General features: G+C 34.8%; 1 protein-coding gene across 1 annotated transcript in view; it reads left to right on the forward strand.

Annotated features, from left to right (window-relative positions):
- The window catches only part of LOC109334848 (potassium transporter 7-like), an 8,726-nt gene continuing 2,086 nt past the window's right edge, over window positions 13,962-20,601 (forward strand). The window contains exons 1-8 of the mRNA XM_019570836.1: window positions 13,962-14,448; window positions 16,869-17,097; window positions 17,208-17,456; window positions 17,641-17,691; window positions 18,068-18,328; window positions 19,452-19,504; window positions 19,602-19,716; window positions 19,905-20,159. Coding sequence (XP_019426381.1) covers window positions 14,209-14,448; window positions 16,869-17,097; window positions 17,208-17,456; window positions 17,641-17,691; window positions 18,068-18,328; window positions 19,452-19,504; window positions 19,602-19,716; window positions 19,905-20,159 — 1,453 coding nt within the window. The 5' untranslated portion in view covers window positions 13,962-14,208. The remainder of the gene's footprint in view (window positions 14,449-16,868; window positions 17,098-17,207; window positions 17,457-17,640; window positions 17,692-18,067; window positions 18,329-19,451; window positions 19,505-19,601; window positions 19,717-19,904; window positions 20,160-20,601) is intronic.

Raw genomic sequence — 20,601 nt, forward strand, 5'->3', positions numbered from 1 at the left:
TATATATGTGTGTGTGTGTGTGTGTGTGTGTGTTGTTGTATTTCTTTGATTTAAATATGTGCAAACACTATTTATCAAAATTCAAAGATAACTTGACCCTTGTTAATCATGTAAGCTCTTTGACTAGAACTAGTATGATCAAGACTAATGATGCAGTGACTAGCCTTAAGCCAATACCAACCATGGCTAACACAATTAATACTTCAAATTTGGACAATGTTCTGCATTTTATCAACCAACACCCTGCTCTACATCAGCTGCACCAGAACAGGAGTCCTAGACAATCTCACACGCACCAAGCTAGAGCCAAGGCCAGAGCAGGTCCATACCTCTTGCACCAGATGCACCAGGCTAGAGCAGTCTCATATACTCTGCACCAGATGCATCAGGTCAGAGTTATTCTGAATACAACTCAGGCCATTTACTCAGGCATGACTCAGGCCAAGCATCGGTTAAACAAGGCCAAGGACCAATCAAGCATCCTAACCAGAAATCTGGGCATGAGTCCATTGGGCCTTCTGTTACTTGTTGTCCAAGTCATTGTGATATTCATGTATTTTGTAATATTTAGCATGTGTTAATTAAATTTAGTTTAGTTTGTTAGTTTTTTATTAAGAATGGTTCATGAGTTCTTCCTATAAAGTGAGAAGAACCAAGCTTGTAAAAGGCAATTCAAATCTGATAATAAAAAGTATCAAGCATTATTTTTCTTCTTGCTTTCTTTGCTACATTTCATTACTCTTCTTTATCACATTCTTCTTCTTCAAACAAGAAGAATTAGTTCCATCTTGATTCTTTCTTTTTCTTAGATGGTATCAGAGCTCTTTTAAGAGCTCTGCTACATTCATCATGTCCTTCGAGACGTCATCTTTGGCCAATGCCACTCACATCAATCCTGCCCAAGATCCAGATTCTCCCTATCATGTGCACCCATCAGAAAATCCTGCAAGTGCCCTTGTCTCACCTCTTATGAATGGGGAGAATTACCATCAATGGGAACGAGCATTGAGAATGAGCCTCATATCCAAATAAAAGCTCCCCTTCGTTGATGGATCCATAAAAATGCCTGCAAAACAGATCCCATCTATAGAGCATGGGAGAGAGCAAATAATATTGTTACTTCATGGATAACCAGATCAGTAACACCTTCAATAGCACAAAGTGTCATATGGATTGACAAAGCTTATGAAATTTGGGATGAGCTGAGTGAGAGATTTTCTCAAGGAAATCTTTACAAAATTGCAGAGTTATAGAGAACAATCACCAACTTCACACAGGGAGACCTTGATGTATCCAACTATTTTACAGAACTAAAGACACTCTGGGATGAACTTGACAACTTCAGGCCTATGCCAAAATGCATATGTGAAGTGCAATGTTGTGGTGATGTACTTTCTGATGTAAGAAATCATAGAACGGAAGATAGAGTGATAGTTTTTCTTAGTGGACTTAATGATGCCTATGCAGGGGTCAGATCACAAATCATGTTCATGGATCCCCTGCCTAACATGAGTAAGGTATTTGCCCTCATAATTCAGCAAGAAAGACTAATTAGACTCTAAGGCAATGGCAGTGTCAAACAATTGGAGAAAGGGAAGCTATCCTGGAAGAGGCCAAGGTTCAGGAAAATCATTTGTGCCAACTGATTCTGGAAGAGGCAGTTCAAGTGGCTCAGGAAGAGGGTCATGGAGCAAGAACTCCAATAGTAACATATATTGCACTCATTGCAAAAGGAGTGGTCACACAGTAGAGACATGCTATAAGTTGCATGGATTTCCAGCAAATTTTGGGAAGAATGATCGAGTTCTTTCAATTGTAAGCTCAAGGATGGAGGACCAAACACACACCTTGGAACAACAGACAAATCATAATGAACCAGTGTATGGATTGAGCAAGGATCAAATACCAAAGATTGATGAGCATGCTGAAGCAGTCTAGTGAAGACCCTGGAAAGTTGAGTCAAAATGATTCAAATAACATCACTAGTAGTGTGTTGTCAGCCACATCCACCTGCCTTAATAATCAAGCATCATGTAATTCTAAAACTACTAATTCTTTTATAAATTGGATACTAGACAGTGGTGCCACAGATCACATAAGTTCTAGTTTGAATAACTTCTCTACATATAGAGAAATAAAGCCTATTAGGGTAAGATTACCCAATGGAAATGAAGTAACATCAACCTTTGCTGGGACAGTTTCACTTCTCCCAGAAATGGTAATTCACAATGTTTTGTATCTACCCAATTTTGCATATAACTTAATATCTATATCTAAACTTACATCAAACTCCAAATGTATGCTATCTTTTGATGCTAACCATTGTGAAATCCAAGAAAAGAAGTCTTGGAGGATGATTGGTTCAGCTAAATCTTCCAATGGCCTATATGTCTTGCAAGTTCCTAAACATTCACACCGCATAAACCTTTCTGCTTCTATATATGACTCAAATGTATGGCATTATAGACTAGGACATGCATCACACAGTTGTATGAATAAAGTAAAGAGCATGTTTCCTTTTATTGAATTCAGTAAACATATGTGATGTATGCCATCAAGCTAAACAAAAGAAATTGCCTTTCCCTTTAAGTTGTACTCACTCATCACATAGATTGGAATTAATACATGTTGACATATGAGGTCCCTTTCATATTCCCTCTGTTCAAGGATATAAATATTTCTTGTCCATAGTTGATGACTATAGTAGATATACTTGGGTGTGTTTAATGAATTCTAAGGAAGAAACCTCTAAACATTTGCAAGAATTTGTCTTAATGATAGAGAATCAACTCAATCTCAAAGTGAAAATTGTAAGGAGTGACAATGGCCCCGAATTTAATATGAAACCTTTTTATGCTAGTAAGGGAATTATACACCAGACTACTTGTGTTCATACTCCTCAACAAAATGGAATAGTTGAGAGAAAACATCAACACCTTTTGAATGTAGCTAGAGCTCTATTGATACAAAGTGGATTGTCCAAGGTTTATGGGTCTTTTGCTTTAAAACACTCTGCCCACATAGTCAATATTCTCCCTACTTCTGTCATTGAGAATAGGACTCCTCATGAAGTCTTATTTAAGACTCAGCCTAATATGAACTCATTAAGAGTTTTTGGATGTCTCTGCTATGTCAGTACTCATAACCATTTCAAAGAAAAATTTGACCCTAGATCAAACAAATCCATCTTCCTTGGATACAAGGAAGGAGTTAAAGGATATATGATCCTCAATCTGTAATAGAGCCATAGAGATAAGTAGAAATGTGGTTTTCTATGAGAATATTTTCCCTTATGTCCCTCAAAGAACAATCAATCCAGATGTAAACAAGGAAGCTTGTGAAACCAACCCTCTCACCTTTGAGGACATCACTCTCTTCCCTCCAGAAGACAGAAATGGTATAGAAGATCATGATGAGGAATCTACTGACCAAACTCTTAGGAATTGTTATAATGAGAGATCTAGTGACCAAACTCTTAGGAATTGTGAGAACCAAAACCTTAGGAGAAGTACCAGAGTTCCTAAGGCTCCCACCTATCTCCAAGACTACCATTGTGCATTGTTAAATAAGACCAGCATCCCTACCACCCTTACCAAATACCCCTTATCCTCCTACTTAAACTATGACTGGCTCTCAAGGGAACATAAATCTAGAGTATTGTCCTTAACTACAAACATTGAACCAAAGAATTATTCCCAAGCCATTAAGTTCCCCCAATGGCAAGATGCCATTAACAAAGAATTGTCTGCTCTCCAAGAGAATAATACTTGGATCATGACCAATCTGCCTAAGGATAAATCTGCCATAGGATGTAAATGGGTGTTTAAAATAAAGTATAAGGTTGATGGAAGCATTGAGAGACATAAGGCTAGATTAGTTGCTAAGGGATATACCCAAACTGAAGGAGTGGACTACCTAGAGACCTTCTCCCATGTTGCTAAAATATCAACTGTCAGACTTGTGCTATCTTTGGCTTCCATTCATAATTGGCACATTAAGCAACTTGATGTTAACAATGTTTTCCTCCATGGAGAGTTGCATGAGCAGGTCTATATGACCATCCCCCATGGCCTCTCTCATACTCAAGCCAATGAAGTTTGCAAACTTCAGAAGTCCATATATGGCCTTAAACAGGCCAGTAGGCAATGGTTTGCCAAACTCTCCAATTTCCTTATCGAAAATGGCTATCATAAATCTAGGGGTGATCAGTCTCTGTTCATCAAATGGTCATCCAATGTTCTAATCACTGCCATATTAGTTTATATGGATGACATCATCCTTACTGGAAACCATATTGAGGAAATCAATAGCCTCAAACAAATCCTAGACAAAACCTTTAAATCCAAAGACTTAGGTGATCTGAAATATTTCCTTGGTTTTGAAATTGCTAAGAGCAGAGCTGGAATCTCTATGAATCAGAGAAGATATGCATTGGAAATCCTCTCTGATGCAGGTATGATTGGATGTAAGCCATCCACTACCCCTATGATCCCTGGTGCTCATATGTCCCAGGATGACAGTACCCCTTTTAATGATCCTCATGCTTACAGAAGATTGATTAGAAGGTTGATATACTTAACTAATACCAGACCTGACATAACCTTTTGTGTCAATCAATTAGCTCAATTCATGGCTAATCTTACTACTTTGCATTACACTGCTGTCATGAAGGTTCTTAGATATATAAAGGGCTCCCCTGCCCTTGGATTAGTTTTCCCTGCTAATTCTCTTGTGCAGTTAAAAGCCTACAGTGATAGTGATTGGGCATCTTGCCCAGACACTAGAAGATCCGTGAGTGGATATTGCATATATCTAGGAGATTCATTGATCTCTTGGAAATCAAAGAAGCAGAGGACTGTTTCTAGAAGCTCATGTGAAGCAGAATACAGGGCTCTTGCATTAACCACTTGTGAGATCACTTGGCTTAATTATGTTTTAGAATATTTACAGCTTAATTACTCTATGCCTACCATACTATATTGTGAAAATCAATTTGCTATTTATCTTGCTTCTTATCCTGTTTTTCATGAAAGGACAAAACATATTGAGATAGATTGACGCACAATAAGAGAAAAGTGTAGCCAAGGTTTGATTAAGCTTCTACCTGTTCCTTCTCATTTGCAACTTGCTGATGCCTTAACTAAAGCATTAGGCCCAACTGTTTACAAAGATATTCACCTCAAGTTGGGTCTCCTAAGCATATGCGCCCCAACTTGTGGGGGGTATCAAAATTAAAAGATAACTTGACCCTTGTTAATCATGTAAGCTCTTTAACTATAACTAGTATGATCAAGACTAATGATGTAGTGACTAGCCTTAAGCCAATACCAACCATGACTAACACAATTAATACTTCAAATCTGGACAATGTTCTGCATTTTATCAACCAACACCCTGCTCTGCATCAGCTGCACCAGAACAGGGGTCCTAGACAATCTCACACACACCAAGCTAGAGCCAAGGCCAGAGCAGGTCCATACCTCTTGCACCAGATGCACCAGGCCAGAGCAGTCTCATAAACTCTGCACCAGATGCATCAAGTCAGAGTTGTTCTGAATACAACTCAGGCCATTTACTCAGGCATGACTCAGGCCAAGCATCGGTTAAACAATGCCAAGGACCAATCAAGCATCCTAACCAGAAATATGGGCATGAGTCCATTGGGCCTTCTGTTACTTGTTGTCCAAGTCATTGTGATATTCATGTATTTTGTAATATTTAGCATGTGTTAATTAAAGTTAGTTTAGTTTGTTAGTTTGTTATTAAGAATGGTTCATTAGTTCTTCCTATAAAGTGAGAAGAACCAAGCTTGTAAAAGGCAATTCAAATCTGATAATAAAAAATATCAAGCATTATTTTTCTTCTTGCTTTCTTTGCTACATTTCATTACTCTTCGAAGAATTAGTTCCTTCTTGATTTTTTCTTTTTCTTAGACTATTTAATATAATAGCTGATGCATTAACAACATTATTATATCAAATAATGTTGTTGTTAGCTTCAACAACTTGTTAGAGTCTTTGGATACTTGTGTTACACAAGCTTTTCACCTCTACACGAAACAAGGTTTGGCTATATGGAAAATAAATGCATTTCCTTAGATATAAGGATGTGACAAAATACTATATTGTTTTTATTCCTACTTCTAGAGCTTTAGAAGTTATTAAAAATATGATCTTATATGAATCAATATTCCCTTATAAACCAACATCCTCTCATATCTCATCTTCTACTTCCATTGATACAATTCCTACATTATATGATGTCATCTTCCCTCCCACAAAATATCCTCTTAATCGAGATAACAAATCACCAATATCTGACCCTCATACACTAACTCCTCAATCAACCACATAAAATTCACCCACTCATAACCTACCATTGATCACTTTTGAGTGACAACTTAATCTACCTAGGAAAAGTGATAACGTATCAAGACCCCATACTTACCAACAAGACTATCATTGTGCTTTAATGCAAAATGCTAACACTATCCATCCTAGCCATGTAATTCCCTATCTAACTTTATCATCCCTCTCTCTCAAATCTCTATCTTTCTTACACAAAAGGACAATTTTATCAATTTCCACTCATCTAGAACCTATAACCTACTATCAAGCCATTTAGTATGATCATTGGAGGTATGAAAACACTTAGATAATAACTACATTACCAAATGATAAATTTCCTATTGGTTGGAAATGTATATTCAAGATCAAATACGAAGCAAACGATAACATTGAGAGTTACAAGACTAAATTAGTAGAAAATGGATATACTCAAACTAAGGGAGTGAACTATCTAGACATTTGTTCACTAATGGCAAAAATAATAACTATGAGATTATTACTTGCATTAGCTTCCATCCACAATTTGTTTGTCAAACAATTGGATGAACAATACCTTTCTTCATGGTGATTTGTTAGAAGAAGTCTACATGGTTTTACACCTAGGATTGGAGTCTAATCTTCCTAATCAAGTGTGTAAGATTCAAAAATCTCTATATGAACTCAAGAAGCTACTAGACAATGATTTGCAAAGCTATCCGAATTTAGGTAAATAATGGATATGAGAAGTCTAAAAGTGATCACACTCTATTTGTGAAGAACCATGCAAATGGATCTATTATAATCATCCTTCATTATGTAGATGCTATAATAATGTTAGATAACAACATCAAAGATATTGATCACCTTAAGTCCATTTTGGACAAGGCTTTCAAATTAATGACCTTGGAAACCTTAAATATTTCATTGGATTCGAGATAGCAAGAACTAAAAGATGCATTTCTATAAATAAAGAAAGTATACACTAGAAATTGTATTAGATGCAGCTTGTTAAATTGCAAATACTCTCCTAAACCTATGCTTGCTGGAACTCAGTTACATTCGGGATCGAGCAAGCCATGCTCAGATCATGTTTCATATAGAAGACTAATTGGAAGATTGATCTAACTCAATAATTCATGGCAAATTCAACTTACGATCATCATGAAGCAGTCCTAAGAGTTGTAGGATATATATATTAAAGGTACATTTGCTTTAGGTATTTTCTTCACTTGTACCTTTCTTATTTAGAGATGGCAAAACGGGCTGCCCGACCCATTTTACCCATGCCCGCAATAATTAAAGTGGGCGCGAGCATGTCTACAATGGGTTAATGGATAAAATGGCATGCCCTGCCCGTTTTAAAACAATGCAATGTTCTTGTGAAGTGTGAATCATTCCTATGACGTACAGTAGGTAATAAATCAATAGATTTTACATAACCACATTACATAACAATTGAAAGTCTCCACAATAATAATTCACAACATGTCTCTCTAACCACATTAAATAATAATTCTCTCTAAGTCTCTAAACAGTGCAATGGATAACAATTCTACTAACAAGTCTGCAATAATAATTGTAAAATAACCAAGTAGTAATAAAGTTTTAGATTAGCTAATATTAAAATCTTCAATCATCATTTGATCATCTCCAATCAACCATCCTTGAATTTGCACCATTCCCAATATCATTAGATTCATCATCATCTTCATCTATATATAGTAACAAAATTAGAAGTATGAAATAGTTAAACCCACATTGAACAATTATAAGACGAAATAATCGAATTTTAGGTTAGGTTGCATTAAACAAGTTACCAACTTACCATTGTTAGCAAAGTCGTGCAACCAATTGCGAGTACAAATCAAAGCTTGTACAATTTTTTGGCAAAAGACAACTCCTATATTTGTTAAGGACCCATACACCAATGTTAAACACATATCCAGATGCAACGGTAGTAATGAGAATGCTTTACAAGTCACGAGCCAATAATGATAAATCAAGAAAATGAGTAACTTTACCCTTCCACCATTTCAAGACATCTAATTCTTCATCTAACTCTTTGATTGGTTCATCTAAGTAGACATCTAGTTGAGACTTCCCAGCTTGACTTACAAGGATCATATTATATTTTTTTAATTCCTACCATAAAAATCAGACAATAGAAAAAACTTACTAAAACAAACAATCAAAAGTAGAAACAAATAATAACGAATCAATCTAAGTCACACTAAACAAATTAAACTTACCACAAACATGCCTATTTTGACTGAACTTGTACCCTTTGATGTACTTGGAAGTGGGCCACTTGTAAGATTGGTTTGCACATTGGAGTTAGATTGATTCTTGCTTGTATTAGATGCATACTTCTCAAAAAACATGTACAAGTTTGACTTCACATGTGCTACTTTTTCATCAGCAGTACCAACACCAATTCCTGAATAGCAACATCTCAACATTTACAACTTCATCAGTGGGTCCAAAACTGCTCCCATAGCAAGTGTGACACTATAATCATTCCAATATTTTTCAAACTTCACAATCATTTTCTCACTCATCCCCCTTATGACTTCATCTTCATCTTTTGCAGTTTGAAGTAGAACACATTGAATTTTTTTTGACTTGCATGAAATACAAGTTAGACGTTGGGTATGATGTACCAGAAATCAAGTCAGTAATCTAAAAGAATGGACACAAGAAATCACAAATTCGTTGTGCTCTTGTCCATTCTTCTTCCGAAAGACAATTTCGGTAATTAGAAACATATATTGGAAAATTACTAAAAGCGTGTTTGTATTTTAGAGCACTTTCAAGTAATATATAAGTTGAATTCCATCTTATTGGCACATCGAGTTTTAACTCAATGGAAGTGTCAATAAGACCACTCGACTCTATAGTACATTTTTTGAAGGCGATTATCATCCTCAACAAGTTTATTCCTCAATATTTCCAGCGATGTGTCATTTGAACTAGCATTATCCAAGAGTTAGAGAGAAAATTTTCTTATCAATTTTCCACTCTTTCAAAAACTGTAATATTGTTGCACACATTTCAAAGGCAGTATGAGAAGAAGGCATGTGGCAGAAGTTGAAAATTTTACTATTTAACTTCCAATCTAACTCAATATGGTGAGCTGTCAAACATAAATAGCCCTTAGTTGTACAAGTTGTTCACATATCAGAAGTTAAGCATATCCTATTAAGAATACTAGCTAATGTCTGTCGAAGCTTCTCATTCTCATGCTTGTAAACTTTTAATACATCAGTCTTTGCAGTATTTCTACTAATATAAGCATAATCTGGATTCAAGTACTTCAACCAAGCTCTAATCTTTCTGTAGTCAACGAATTTAAATGGAAAATCATGTTCAATTATTGCAGCAACACACATGTCACGAGATACCAATTGATCTATAGTGTGAGAGTGAGACTTCAATTTTTCTTGTCTATCTATCATCATTTGACCCACATCTTCAAACTTAGTTTTTGAACAATCATCTAAGTGATGAGTCATAGAATGTGTCCCATATTTATTCCCACCAGCTTTGTACTATGCATTACAAGCATTGCACTCAACCCTCTTAACCCCATTAGGCAACTCTTTTAAAATTGTGAAGAAATTCCAACATATAGCTCTTGTTGCTCTTGGCCTTTTTTTAGTTGTACTAGAATTAGAAGAAGGGTGCACATCATTATCAATAACATTCACATCACTAGGGTCACTTGTTTGAGTTGTTCCAGGCACACCAATATCTACTACAATAAGTCAATAATTGCTACCACATGAACAACCAAGTTGTAACAGTTAGATTAACTAGATATATAAGCAATAATTTTAAAGGGAATGGAGTATCTCCTGGTATAAGGAGATAAGTTATCTCCTCCTGCTAGTGAAATCATGACATGTGTCATGTTTCATCATTTTCTATAAAAATATTTTTAAAAATAAACAAAATAGCACACATGTCACATTTTTACTGGCTAGAGGAGATAAGTTATCTCCTGATATAAGGAGATACATTATTCTCTAATTTTAAAACCATACTCTTTTAAAATGACACCACATCATTTTTTAAACACAATCACTTCGATGATTTTGATATATTGTACCTGGCTTCATGTTAAATACAGTTCATAATCTTTTTTGTTTTGTTCTCCTTATGTCACCGATGTAAAGTTAAAAAATATAACATTATTTTGCTAGATTGTCATGCAACATAATTTAAGCTCATCTAACACTTAAATTTTGTGTTCATACTGATTTTTTAAGCCCATGTTTCCTATTTTCTAATACCTTCCTAATTTGCATTGACAAAGCTAATCTTTACTATAACTTACATATTAGTGGCCACTATGACATTTAAGTTTTAGCCACATGATTTTAGAGATGTCAGCTTGTTATAGTAAAAGCAACATACAACAAAAGTGGTTTGATGTTTCCTATTATCTTAATAGAAGAAACAAAAGAGGGAAAAGAAAAATTAGACCAATCTTCCATTCACCTTTATTACATAAATGAAAATCATGCACAAGAAAAAAGTCAAGCTTCTGTTTGTACTAATGGACACAATAGAGAACACTTCAGTTCCTATTTTCTTATACACATGTAATAGTATGTAATATTTTATTTTAAACTTCATCGATCAACTAAGCATAAATTGAAGAATATATTGGGGAAATTGAAGAAAAAACATTAATTTAGGGGGAATTAAATTAGGGTAAAATTGATTTGGGAAAAACTAAATTATGGAAATTGAATTGGGGAAAATCAAACCTGCATCCACTTGTCGTGATCGTTGTCTTCGTTGGATGAGATCACAATCGCCATCATTGTGGGTAGTTGATGGTTTATCCTCGTTGTGGCTGTGAGATCTGGTTGTCATGGTGGAGAATGAGAGTTGGAGGAAGAAGAAGTAAAAACAAATATGGAAAGTGTTGAGCTGAGAATTGATGAGTGTTGAATGTTAAAGCTTCAAGCATTGAAGAATGAAGATGGAAGTGAAATATGAATGGAAGTGGAAATGAAATAGAGAATGAATGGAATTGGGTAAATGAAGATTGAAGAGTGAAGACGTAACATTACACTTGTGTAAAAATTAACAAAGGAAAGGAAATAAGGAGTTGGGTGGGTGAATCCGTGAATAGAGTTGGGCCATTGGGCCACATTTAAAAATTAAAGGGATTGGATGTAAGCATGTGGGCGGCCCACGAAGCCCGTTTAAAATACCCTATAATAAAGCGAGCAAATGGACCGGACAATATGAGCTAATATGCAAAAATATCATGTCATGGTCACATTTTTTTGCGGGCAATGCGGGCTGGCCCACAGGCAATGACCATATTGCCATCTCCAGTTTTATTCAACTCACAACCTATAGTGACATTGATTGGGTAGCCTGCCCAAACACAAGGAAAAGAATAACAATGTTCTACATCTACCTTGGTAACTCTATCATCTCTTAGAAATCAAAGAAGTTGAGAGCAATTTCAAGGAGCTCTTGTGAGGCTAAATATAGAGTCTTAGCAATCACAAATTGTGAAATTAAGTGGCTCACTCAGTTACTTAACGATTTACAACTTTCTCATCCTTCACCAACATTACTATATTGTGACAACCAATCTGTACCCTACATAGTATCTAATCCATTTTCAAACACATTGAGTTAAATTATCACACTGTTAGGGAATAATGTTCCAATGGGTTGGTCAAGTTGCTTTCAGTATCATCCAAACTTCAATTTTCAAACGCATTGACAAAACAATTGAGTGCTAAGGATTTTCCCACAATCTATTTCAACTTGGGTCTCCTAAACATATGCGCCCTAACTTGTGAGGGTATTAAGCAATTGGCATGAATCTAGGCATTATTGGTACACGTAGAATAGTGCCAATGGCACAGGCCACAATCCTAGTGGCATATGCTAGATTAGTGCCAATGACACAATTAGTGGCATGTGATATTTGTGCAATAACAATACCACTTACATATGATCGAACACAAGCACCAAGGTCAGAAGCTTATGCCAAAGGCACAAGCACATACATCATTTGCACATGCAAGACAAGGTGAACAACATGTACCAAGGCACACACACATATCATTGGCACGTACCGAGGCGAGGCGAGCAACATGACCTACAGGCCAAGGTAAGGTGTATTCACAAGGCAATCCAATAAATCAAGTAGCTTGTTTAACAAGCAATTTATTGTTTTCATTAATTTATATTAATTAATGATAATTGGCTACTTAGTTATCAAAAAGGTAGTTATTTGAAACTTGATTCTATACAAATACATCCTTTGATCTTTTTTGTAATACACTCACAATTATTTAATCAATTACCAAATTCAACTCTCTCAAGTTTTTCCCCTCGACCATTTTTACATTTATAAGTATTGCAATATTAACATTATGAGAAAAATATATACACTAATAATGTAAGAGATTTTTATATTGTCACTACATCATCCATCAGTCATATTTTAATATCATTGCCTCTTAAATAAAAGTAATACACATAAATGATGGATGATGCACTAACAATGTATAAATTATTACGCTGTCAGTGTATAGATATTACACTTGATAAAATGAATAAAATTGACATTCGTTTTAAACTTAAGTCGTTAATTAGCTGGATAAAATTGATATGAATAAAATAAGTTGAACCTAAATGTTAAAAATAGAGCTTGTTAAATAAACAACTCGAAGTTAAGTTGCATACATTTCGACTCATTATATTTGACTCATTTCTATATAAACATAAATTATATATAAGTTGACTCAGTGTCTATCGACCCACATTCTTATTTTTATGAACTTGTGCCTAAGATTTAATTTGAGGAACATATATCAAACTTTATATAAATTTCTCAACTTGGTTGCTTGTGCCTATAAATTTATCAAAGTTTTTATAGAGAGAGTTATGTTACTTTTCTTCAAAGTTTTCAACTTTACCGCAATATTTTTTTCCCAATTCTGCATAGTGGAATTTCAACCTGTTATTGACATAGTAAAATTCTGAGATAAAGAAATGTATCAAATCCAATTAAATTCTATTCATTTTTATGTTTTATGCAACATATATGTTACAAAATTATTTACAATATGTGTTAGAAAATTATTAGCAACTTGTACGTTATAAAGACAAATATAAAAATATTAAATATAGTAAATGGGAAAATTAGAATATAAAAATATGTCTATTTAATTACATATTTATCCCTTAATCATGTTTTGTTATAAATATAAATATATATTTTAATTCCTCTCATATCAGTTTTAATTATTGAACCAATTGAATGATTGTAATAATTTATACTATATATAAAGCCAAAATATGGTATAACTACCACCATGTTATAATTTATATATTCCTATTTTGTCATTCAATTTTTTAATTTTTTAACCATCTCAAACACATTAATTATAAGTTACATAATCTAATAAAAACAAAAAATATAATATAAAGTAAATACAATACAAAAAATATATATTTTAATTCTACAGAATAAAATGCATAAAAACTAATTACTTAATACTTTAAAATAATAAGAATGTGATCGACAAACATTTCGAGAGACAGAATTGTGTCACACACTAGTAATAATAATAATAAAAATAAGTGTTAAAAAATAGACAATCTAAGAATCAAGTTGGCGCATCCAGCAAAAATCAGTTACATGTTAGAAGCAGAAGGAACTGATTCTGAACTGATTAGTTTCTTTTGTATTCTACTCTTCAATATATTCCTAACACCAACACATTCCTTCTTCCTCCTTATCAAATTTCACCTCAATTTCTCTCCCGTTCCAATTTCCCATTCCAAAACCCTAAATTATTCCTTCAATTTTCCGCATTTCCATCATTGATTTGAAACCACGATGATTGAGGATGAAAGGGATACCGAAATAGGATCATCAATTGATTCCACCGAATCGAGATGGGTTTTTCAGGAGGATGAGGATGTGTCAGAGATTGATGAGTTTGATGCGGATTTGCCTATGATTGATTCGGAAGATGAGGAAAATGAGGAGCATAGACTCATTAGAACTGGTCCTCGAATCGATTCATTTGATGTTGAAGCTCTTGAGGTCCCTGGTGCTCATAGAAATGACTATGAGGTGATTAAGTTTTTGAAGTTGCAGTTTTTTTTATATGTTCCATTATTGTTACTATGATTTGAGTGTGATTTTTGGTTGTTTCATTTAATTTTTAGTTTCTCTTTCTACATTGGAAAGATATTAATTCTAAGATGTTTTCAATGCATGATAAGTTAATTCCAAATCCAAACAACTGTGTTGGCTGGGATAGATTATCAGGGATTGGTGATGTGAATTATTTTGTGTGCTATTTGCACGTGCTATCATGAGATTTTCCCACCTAATGACTAGTCACTTGGATTAAGTTCTCCTTAGATGTTTCATAACAATTGTTGTTTTTAGTGGGATATGGAAATGACTACCTATAGACTAAGTTGTATTAAGGTATTGTACCCCGACTAATTAATAGATCACATGATCACTTAAAATAAGATTCAATGATACATATTAATTGTTCTTATTTCTCACATTAACAATTGTTCTAACTTGAATCATTTTCTATAGACATATATATATATATATATATATATATATATATGTATATGTATCATGTATGGATGTCATAAACTTCAACATAAAAGTTATTTGGCATCGCCATATATATATATATATATATATAGACAATATTTACTATATGAATTTTATTTGGTTGCTATATTTACTATAAAGTTCACAAACTTCATCTACATGTATATACATAATCCACCAACACCTTGTAGGCCTTTAAATTTTTGTTGATGAGCGACATAAATAATATACATGAATTTGAGCTCGTTAGCCTATTCGAAAGTTCGTGAACTTTAATTAAGTCAAATTTGACTTCTCTCAACTCATTTTTACTCTTAATGGGTCGCCTATTCTTATGCTACTTTATGTGGATGGTATGTTGATTGCTGTTAATCGTTTGAGTGATATTAAAGAGCTGATATTGGGCAAAGAGCTCGACATGATGGATTTAACGACTGCAAAGAAGATTCTCAAAATGGAGATCCACACAGCGGAGGAGTAAAAAAACTTAGGCTCTCCCAACAAAGCTATATTTAAAAGACTTTAGACATATTTGAGATGAGTAATGCGATGGTGGTGACTGATGAGTGTTCTATTTGTGAATTACTTCAAGCTTTCTCTGAGTCAGTATTTAAATATAGATGCGTACCGGGAACACATGTCAAAGGTTTCCTATACTAATGCAGTTGGTTGCTTAATATATGCTATAGTTTGCACTAGACCAGATTTGGCGCAAGCCATGTGTGCAAGTACATACTGAAACCACATAAGCAATATTGAGAAATAGTCAAATGAATTTTAAAATATCTGAAAAGGACTACATTTCTCAGTATCATGTTTGGCAGCCAACATAACAAATATTTGTTGTTGGTTATGTTGATTCAGACTATGCAAGTGACTTGGATGATAGAATGCCCACAAAAGGTTTGTCTTCACTCTTGCATGCAGGTCAATTATGTGGAGATCGTCAATTCAATTTCTTGTTGCTATGTCCGCAGTTGAAGCAAAGTATGTGTCAGCTCGTGAAGCTTCCACTGCATTGTGATAGCTAAAGTGATATCTACATAGCAAAGAATTTGGTATATCATGCTAGGACCTAACATATTAATACGAAGTTTCATAAGATCAAAGAGTTGATAGCTTCTGGGCAGATACTACAACAAAATATTCATACTTCAGAAAATACAACACATGATATGATACTTCAGAAAATACACATGATTCGTGAAGGTGAAGATTGTTTCGCAAATGACTCATTCTAATGGAACAAGACCAAGCCGTGTATAGACACATGGTGGTGTTCCTAATGCACTATTAGTGTCTGAGTTACAGAGGCAACCACAACCAGACCATGGGGGCATCCACAATTGTGTACCGAGGTGTGGTACACATTCATACACGACCATGTGGGTGAGACATCCGCTGGCAGTGATACATGACCATGCAAATCTAATACATAGTAAAACTATATATGTGTTATGTAAACTTAAATGATGTAATCAAAACATAAATCTTGATTCTCTAATATATAGCGGTAGCCGGTCAACTCTTGCGGGGATATAAGCATAATTGGCCAAACCTCGTTAGCAAATCTTTGTGCGTTGTCAGATCGTGTGTTCCTAACACATATAGACAAAGTGTGTCTATTCATGTGGAAGGGGTTTTGCTCCCTTAAAGCATGTGGTATTAGGTTCAAACCTAGGATGCATGAATGTGAAAAACAATTGTTGGGAGGGGTCCTGCTTAGGTTTCTGGTAGTACTAGTGAGATTAGTCTCTCACCTATCCATTAGGTCAATGGATATTGCCTGGAACAGTGAAACTAAACATAAATCTCATGCTGTTCATCATAAGGTTATATGTTGCTGTAAGCTCTACTGGAACAATGTACAATTAATGTTTTTTTAACTGTTGCATTCTTATTTCTGATTTCAGGATCTCAGTATGGGAAAGAGAATTGTATTGATTTTTCAAACTCTTGGTGTTGTATTTGGTGATGTTGGAACAAGTCCATTATACACCTTTAGTGTTATGTTTAGAAAGGCCCCTATTAATGGAAATGAAGATATTATTGGAGCATTATCACTTGTCTTGTACACTTTAATCTTGATTCCTTTAGTGAAGTATATCCTGGTTGTTCTATGGGCCAATGATGATGGTGAAGGTATATAAATTAGATATTTTAAAGATAAAAATTGTTATTCTATTTTGTTCTCACTCTTTTCCCCTGAATGATCTGTCCTCAATATTCTAGATGTTTTAAAATCACCGCAGGTGGTACATTTGCTTTGTACTCCTTGATCTGTCGTCATGCTAAGGCGAGTCTTCTCCCCAATCAGTTGCCATCAGATGCCCAAATATCAGGTTTTAGGCTAAAGGTGCCGTCTCCTGAGCTTGAAAGGTCATTAAAAATCAAGGAAAGGCTAGAGACTTCGCTAACTCTGAAGAAGATTCTACTATTATTAGTGCTTGCTGGTACTTCTATGGTGATTGCTAACGGAGTCGTTACACCAGCAATGTCAGGTTATTATTTGATGTTGTGTCATGTATTTTTTCACTTCTTAAGCATCACTTTTGTCATGTATGTTGGTAGTGATACTGGTATCATACTTGTAATGATCTATTATCGTTTGTCTTTAAGGCCAACTGTTGTTTTCAGGTACCATTTCTTTATATTAATTTTAACTTCATATCTTTTCTTCTGCAGTACTATCATCCGTTAATGGATTGAAAGTTGGGGTAGATGCAATTAAGCAAGGTATTGTTTAACCTATTAATCAACTCGCATCTGCAATAGTTGTTACTGCCTGCATATGGTATTGATATCCATAGACACATTGAGAGAGTTATCCTTCTTTATTCTGTGATATAAATTATTGCAGCTTTTGCTTTAATAACAGTGCCTTTTGATGGCTTATTTCGGTATAGTTGTCTGAACTGTGCTTTGGTCCTTTTCTTTGGAGACTGAAATTTAATGTGTTAAGCTTAAAGGGAAAGTTTTGATCTTTGGTCCTACTATGTAGTATGTAGCAAATTTAATTAGCCTGTTAATTGGTAGAATGGTTCTTCCTATAAGGCTTGTGGTCACTTTTTGTAGTTAAGTTAATCTTTTTTCTTTTCCCTTGACTATGCAGATCAAGTGGTGATGATTTCTGTTGCCTTCCTTGTTATCTTGTTCAGTGTACAAAAGTATGGAACAAGCAAAATGGGGCTTTTTGTTGGACCTGCTTTGTTCATATGGTTTTGTTCTCTTGCGGGCATTGGGATATACAATCTTATCAAATATGATAGCAGTGTCTTGAGGGCATTTAATCCTATTTACATCTATTACTTCTTTGCAAGGAATTCAACTAAAGCATGGTATTCTCTTGGGGGCTGTCTTCTGTGTGCAACTGGTAAGCAAATATTTGCAGGACCGTTACTGTGGTGGATGCAATCATGGAATAATATATATATATCTGTCTTTACTTGTATGTTTGTAGATTTGATTCTCTTGGTGTGTGTGTTTTCTCTGTTCATAACCCAATGCATTGCTAGCAATTATCATGGCTAATGTCTAAGTTTCTGTTAATTATCTGAGGTGGAATAATATGCATTATGATTTTATCAGAATTGAGGGTTCATTTAACCTGAGTCTCTTCTTTTTATGGTGCAAGAAGAGAAAGATTCATGTTCAATTGCTGAAGTGACTGGTTGGACTACTGTATAGCTAGTCAACCTAGACATTTGGTAATGATTATATTCTGATTGGATTGGTAGATTAGTATTGAAGAAACTAAAAAGACTTCCAAATTTAAAATTGGGATGACTTCAGTCTGACCCAAACTCTGGTTGAATTTAATGAATTCTGGGATCGAACCTAGAACTGATTGCTTCAGTTCTTTGTCAGGTATAATATGTCTAGGAAGGATAAGATTTAAGAGTGTGAAATAGTCATAGTTGAATTTTACACAGCCTGGTGAAGGCTGAGCTGCAATTGTTCTTGTAGATCTGCCACTTAATGATTATGACAGTCTTCTGTAGCTTCTTCTGTTATCCCCTGCCTTTAAGAAAATAGAGGTGCCTTGCAGCTGGTTCAAAAACAAAGTAATTGTGGGATGCATAGAATTTTGTTTGATTACAATTTTAACATGATTTTAATAAAATTTCTGAGCAAATTGTACTGTAATTAAAAATGCTTATTCTACGTCAATGAGGGTTAGGCTAACTGTTGGGATAAAACAATTTTGAGAAGAAGTTTTTGGTTCCTGCTGGTGGTCTTTCAGTGGTTGGTCCTTTTGAGTATCAATATAAACCCTTGCCAGGCATGTGGCACGAGACCTTGCTCTTCCTAAATTATTGTGCACCCAACCAAAAAATGAGCTTGTTCTATCATAGTACCCCGACCCTCCCCCCAAAAAAAGAGAGAAAAGAATAATAAAATCTATATATTGTAATGTGGTAAATATGCGATTTCTATTTAGTTACTGCTAGCAAGTACACATGGTTGATTGAAATTATTACTGGCCTATGTTGCAGGCTCTGAGGCCATGTTTGCTGATCTTTGCTACTTCTCTATTCGATCTGTTCAGGTGATGAATCATGTCTGTTATAACTATCATGGCATTTTTTTTCATTTCTTTTACTTAAGATAATATATTGATTAAACTGATGGTGCTTTCTTTTCAGCTTACATTTGTATTTCTTGTTTTGCCGTGCCTAATGTTGGGTTATTTGGGTCAAGCTGCATACCTAATGGAAAACCATGCTGATGCTGGTCAGGCCTTTTTTTCTTCTGTTCCAAGTAAGTGTTGGTATATATATGCTTCTATACTACTCCCTCTGTGCCGTGAAGATGGTAAAACTTTGTACTAAAACTAGTACAATTTTTACCATCTTCGTGGGACGGAGGTATTAGTGTTTATCATTCTTACGAGTGACTTATCTTTGCACTTCACACAAACTTTATGTGATACTATTTTGTGTCTGCAGATGGTGTATTCTGGCCAACTTTGTTCATTGCTAACATTGCTGCACTAATTGCAAGTCGGGCTATGACAACAGCCACATTTTCTTGTATAAAACAGTCAACTGCACTTGGTTGCTTCCCTCGTCTTAAAATAATTCACACTTCTCGGAAATTTATGGGCCATATCTATATTCCTGTCCTAAACTGGTTTCTCTTGGCTGTTTCCCTAGTGTTTGTCTGCTCTATATCCAGTATTGATGAGATTGGAAATGCATATGGTAATGAATTTGTTTTATCTCAAAAGATAATTTGCCAAATTTATCTGTAGTACATATATATCACTTGTCAAATTGTATATAATGTCAGAGTTTCAATGAGGTCAACAGGAATCTAGAATAGTTTGCTTGAGAAAACTGTTATTTTAATTACTTGGAAAGGTGTTTAGCTCCTCCCTTATTATTTCTCAGATATCGTCAACTATAGTTGAAAAATAATAGAGGATCTGGGTCCTTGTTTGGGAGGACCCGATTTGCTTTCACAAACTTGTGTACATTGACTGAGTGTATGTAACAATTGGAGCGATTCTTTAATCATTTCCTGTATGCTCAGGAAAAAGGACATTCTATGCATATATGACCTATACTTTCAAGAGATGGTGCTCATAATTTTATTCCAAATGGATGTGATCAAAGCATTGCTTTGTTTTTATTTGGGCTTCCC

The sequence above is a fragment of the Lupinus angustifolius genome, chromosome LG02, assembly GCF_001865875.1.
Source record: "Lupinus angustifolius cultivar Tanjil chromosome LG02, LupAngTanjil_v1.0, whole genome shotgun sequence".
Classification (NCBI taxonomy): Eukaryota; Viridiplantae; Streptophyta; class Magnoliopsida; order Fabales; family Fabaceae; genus Lupinus; species Lupinus angustifolius.